We start from the raw sequence: 2,880 nt of genomic DNA, 5'->3' as shown, positions 1-2,880 counted from the left end.
TTTCTTCATGAACTCATATGCATGTTGACTCTCTCTTGACCAACAAAACAGCTTCATCGAAACTCTCAAAATTTGACGGGTAAGAATTTCATTTTATATAGCGTCTCTTTGTACAAGTAATGTTTAAAAAGACTCCGCGTTTTGTTTTTGCTTTTTTGTAACTAAATTCTCGAGTTGCCGTGGGTCATGCGAAGCTAAAGTCTATGCTCCGTGACAATAAGGTTAGCTTTTCTTAATCTGTTAAGCCATTCTCAAACGTCGCGCGACTGCCGTGTCGAACTTAAATAACGTCGAACTTAATTCAGTTGCGCCAAATTTAAAATCAAAACCGGAACCGATAAAACAAACCTTCCATCCACCAGCTTCACATACAGGACATGAGCTTAAAGGAAGGTCGGAGGAAGTTTGCGAAGGCGATTTTTAACTCCAGAAGGCAACGACAGCTGATACAACAGTCCATGTTACATCATTTTGTTACAAGGAGAAGATCTTTTCCCAAAGTGGGTTCATTTATTGTTCTTCTGGTTTCCTTCCACGAAACTCAGCGCTAAGGTTGCTGTGGTACAATCGTGCCGGCGTCTGCAGAAAAACGTTGGCTGGTGGAACACCATTTTGAATACGTACAGGGAGAGCAGATTCAAAAGAACTTTTCGCGTCTCAAGGGCAACTTTTTGTTGTTCTTCCTGTGATTCAATCGAATGTATATCCGCTGATCATTTACAGATGATGTCGAGTATTTACCACAGAAACTTGCAATTTCTGAAACATTGATTTCTTCGACTTCTTTTTAGTTCTTGAATACAGCTGGAGTCGCAGTTGAATCAGTCCTAAACTTCTGCACGACACCGTTTTGTTTTTGGGTATACAACTGGAACGCATGCGTACAAGTTGCAAATTAATCAAAACTACAGTAATTAACGTTTGAAACCATGCCGAGCCAGTGCGGTGCAGCTGACAGACCCTGTCAAAGTTAATTGTCGTGTCGAACTAAATTCAAGTTGCCGTGCTACTGCCGTACCAACGTCGAATTTAATTCCAAAATTAGTTTGACACGGCGGTAGCTCGACGTTTGAAACTGGCCTTTTAGACGATTTATTGATATAAAAACAACAATAACAACAACAACAACAACGGAAAAAATGAAAACAGAGCATTTCTTTAGTCTCAAATGCTGACTGCATCTTTATCGTATCAGTCCTCTTTTTAAACAATGAATTAAGTGACATGGGCACACTCTGTAAGCGCAAAAAAAGTGTTTAGTAGGGCGCAGCCAAACGGAATTTATAAAATAACTAGGATAGTATGCGCACTCTCTTTGGTAAATAGCTGTGTTTAGATAAGGAATGTAAACACAGATGTGACATCAGACGGATTTTCATTGGTTATGTGTTGTCAGATGCGCGTTTTAATAGGCTGGTAGGAAATATGAGCGTGTATCAAGAAAATCTGTTTCAATCAAAAAGTGAAAAAACAGCTTTGTCCTAGCTTCATTTGTCGAAAATAATTTATAAAAGCAATAGAGGACCTTTTTCAGCGTTAACATTGCCTAATCTAAACACTTGGGGAGTTAGGAGAATAGGCCCTTTTTCGAAATAGCAATATTCATCTTGATAGTGAGTCAGTGAGGACAAAAACAATAGAAAAACGTTGGAATGAATGCGAAAAATAATAACATATCATCCAATTTCCTTTGTCTTTGTCCTTTGTCATTTTGTGTCCTCTAAACCCCGCTTTCAAGCTGGATTTTAACATATCGAAAAAGGCAATCCGAGACAGTTATCTGTCTCGAATTCTCTCAACTTCCCCTCGTGTTTAGATCACGAGGCTATGTAAACAAGGAAAAAGTCCTCTGTAGCTTAAATATAAAGGCGAATGGGGGAGACGGCAAACCAGATAAATGATGTTTCGAAGGTCAACTCAAGCAGTCCTTCATCGAATATTGAACAAACTTAAGAACGCCTGTGGAGTTTTCAAGGGCCAGATTTCAAATACAACATGTTGAAAAATTCCACCAAATTCGGTCATTTTTAAAATACCATCTTTTTGTATTAATTTCAAAAATTCATTTATTTTGCATTTTGGCATGCTCGTGTACATGGTGTTTTCATTTATCTTAGTCGACATGCAAGGAACTACAAGCGGTCATTTCTAGCTGGCTTTTGGGCGTTTGCGATTGAAAGATGAAGACTAATGGTATTTAGGTTACAAATATTAGAGACGCTTTTCTCAACGTTTGCCAGAAATTTAACGTCTTTCCTTTTAAGTGATACCGCGCATGCTTGACTTCCTTCCACGCTGACCATTCGAAAAGAAGGCAAAGGGACCGTAAACCAAGACGAGTCCTTCCAATCCTCATATTTTGCGTATAAACGCATACATACTTCATAGGCCATCGCTTCTTCATACTCTAAAAAAGCCAGGTGGAGACTACTTCAGTGTAACCTCAAACTTGAGATAAACCACGTCATCTTTGCAGTAACTCCTGTCAGGAGCCCATCTGGAGCGTGCATCTTCCATACAGCGTCTGTGAAACGGCGTTTTCACTAGTAGGTTTATTTTTAGACTAGCCCTTCCCGCGAATTAGGTCAAATAATAAAGGCAGTTCCGGTTCGGTGACCCTATGAAGTCAGCTTAATTTCTTGTAATTGGTCATCGGGCTCCTGTGGGAGTCTCATTTGCGTGAAATTCAATCTAAAAATAAATCGGTCTGTGAAAACGCCGTTACACGAACACAGTAGAGTTGTAGGCTCCGGGTCATGGGTTCCTGCTGCTGTCCTCTTGAAGCACAAATCGCCTTGCTCCTTTTCCGAGATTTCTTTCAGCGTGAGGTCGTGTAATACGTTGGGGCTCAAAGTATGCGCAGATATCTTTGCGTTGGTC

The 2,880-nt window shown here is 40.0% G+C and overlaps 1 protein-coding gene across 2 annotated transcripts in view; it reads right to left on the bottom strand.

Annotated features, from left to right (window-relative positions):
- Positions 1 to 2,173: 2,173 nt before the first annotated feature.
- Positions 2,174 to 2,880, bottom strand: part of LOC137994292 (TNF receptor-associated factor 4-like) — a 27,890-nt gene continuing 27,183 nt past the window's right edge. For both annotated transcript variants that reach the window (XM_068839886.1, XM_068839890.1), the window contains one exon: positions 2,174 to 2,880. This exon is cut by the window's right edge and continues 78 nt beyond it. In XM_068839886.1, the coding sequence (XP_068695987.1) occupies positions 2,755 to 2,880 (126 nt within the window). In that variant the 3' untranslated portion in view covers positions 2,174 to 2,754.

The sequence above is a fragment of the Montipora foliosa genome, chromosome 1 (assembly GCF_036669935.1).
Source record: "Montipora foliosa isolate CH-2021 chromosome 1, ASM3666993v2, whole genome shotgun sequence".
NCBI lineage: Eukaryota > Metazoa > Cnidaria > Anthozoa > Scleractinia > Acroporidae > Montipora > Montipora foliosa.
The sequence above is the reverse complement of the archived record's forward strand: the minus strand, read 5'-3'. Positions and strand labels throughout refer to the sequence as shown.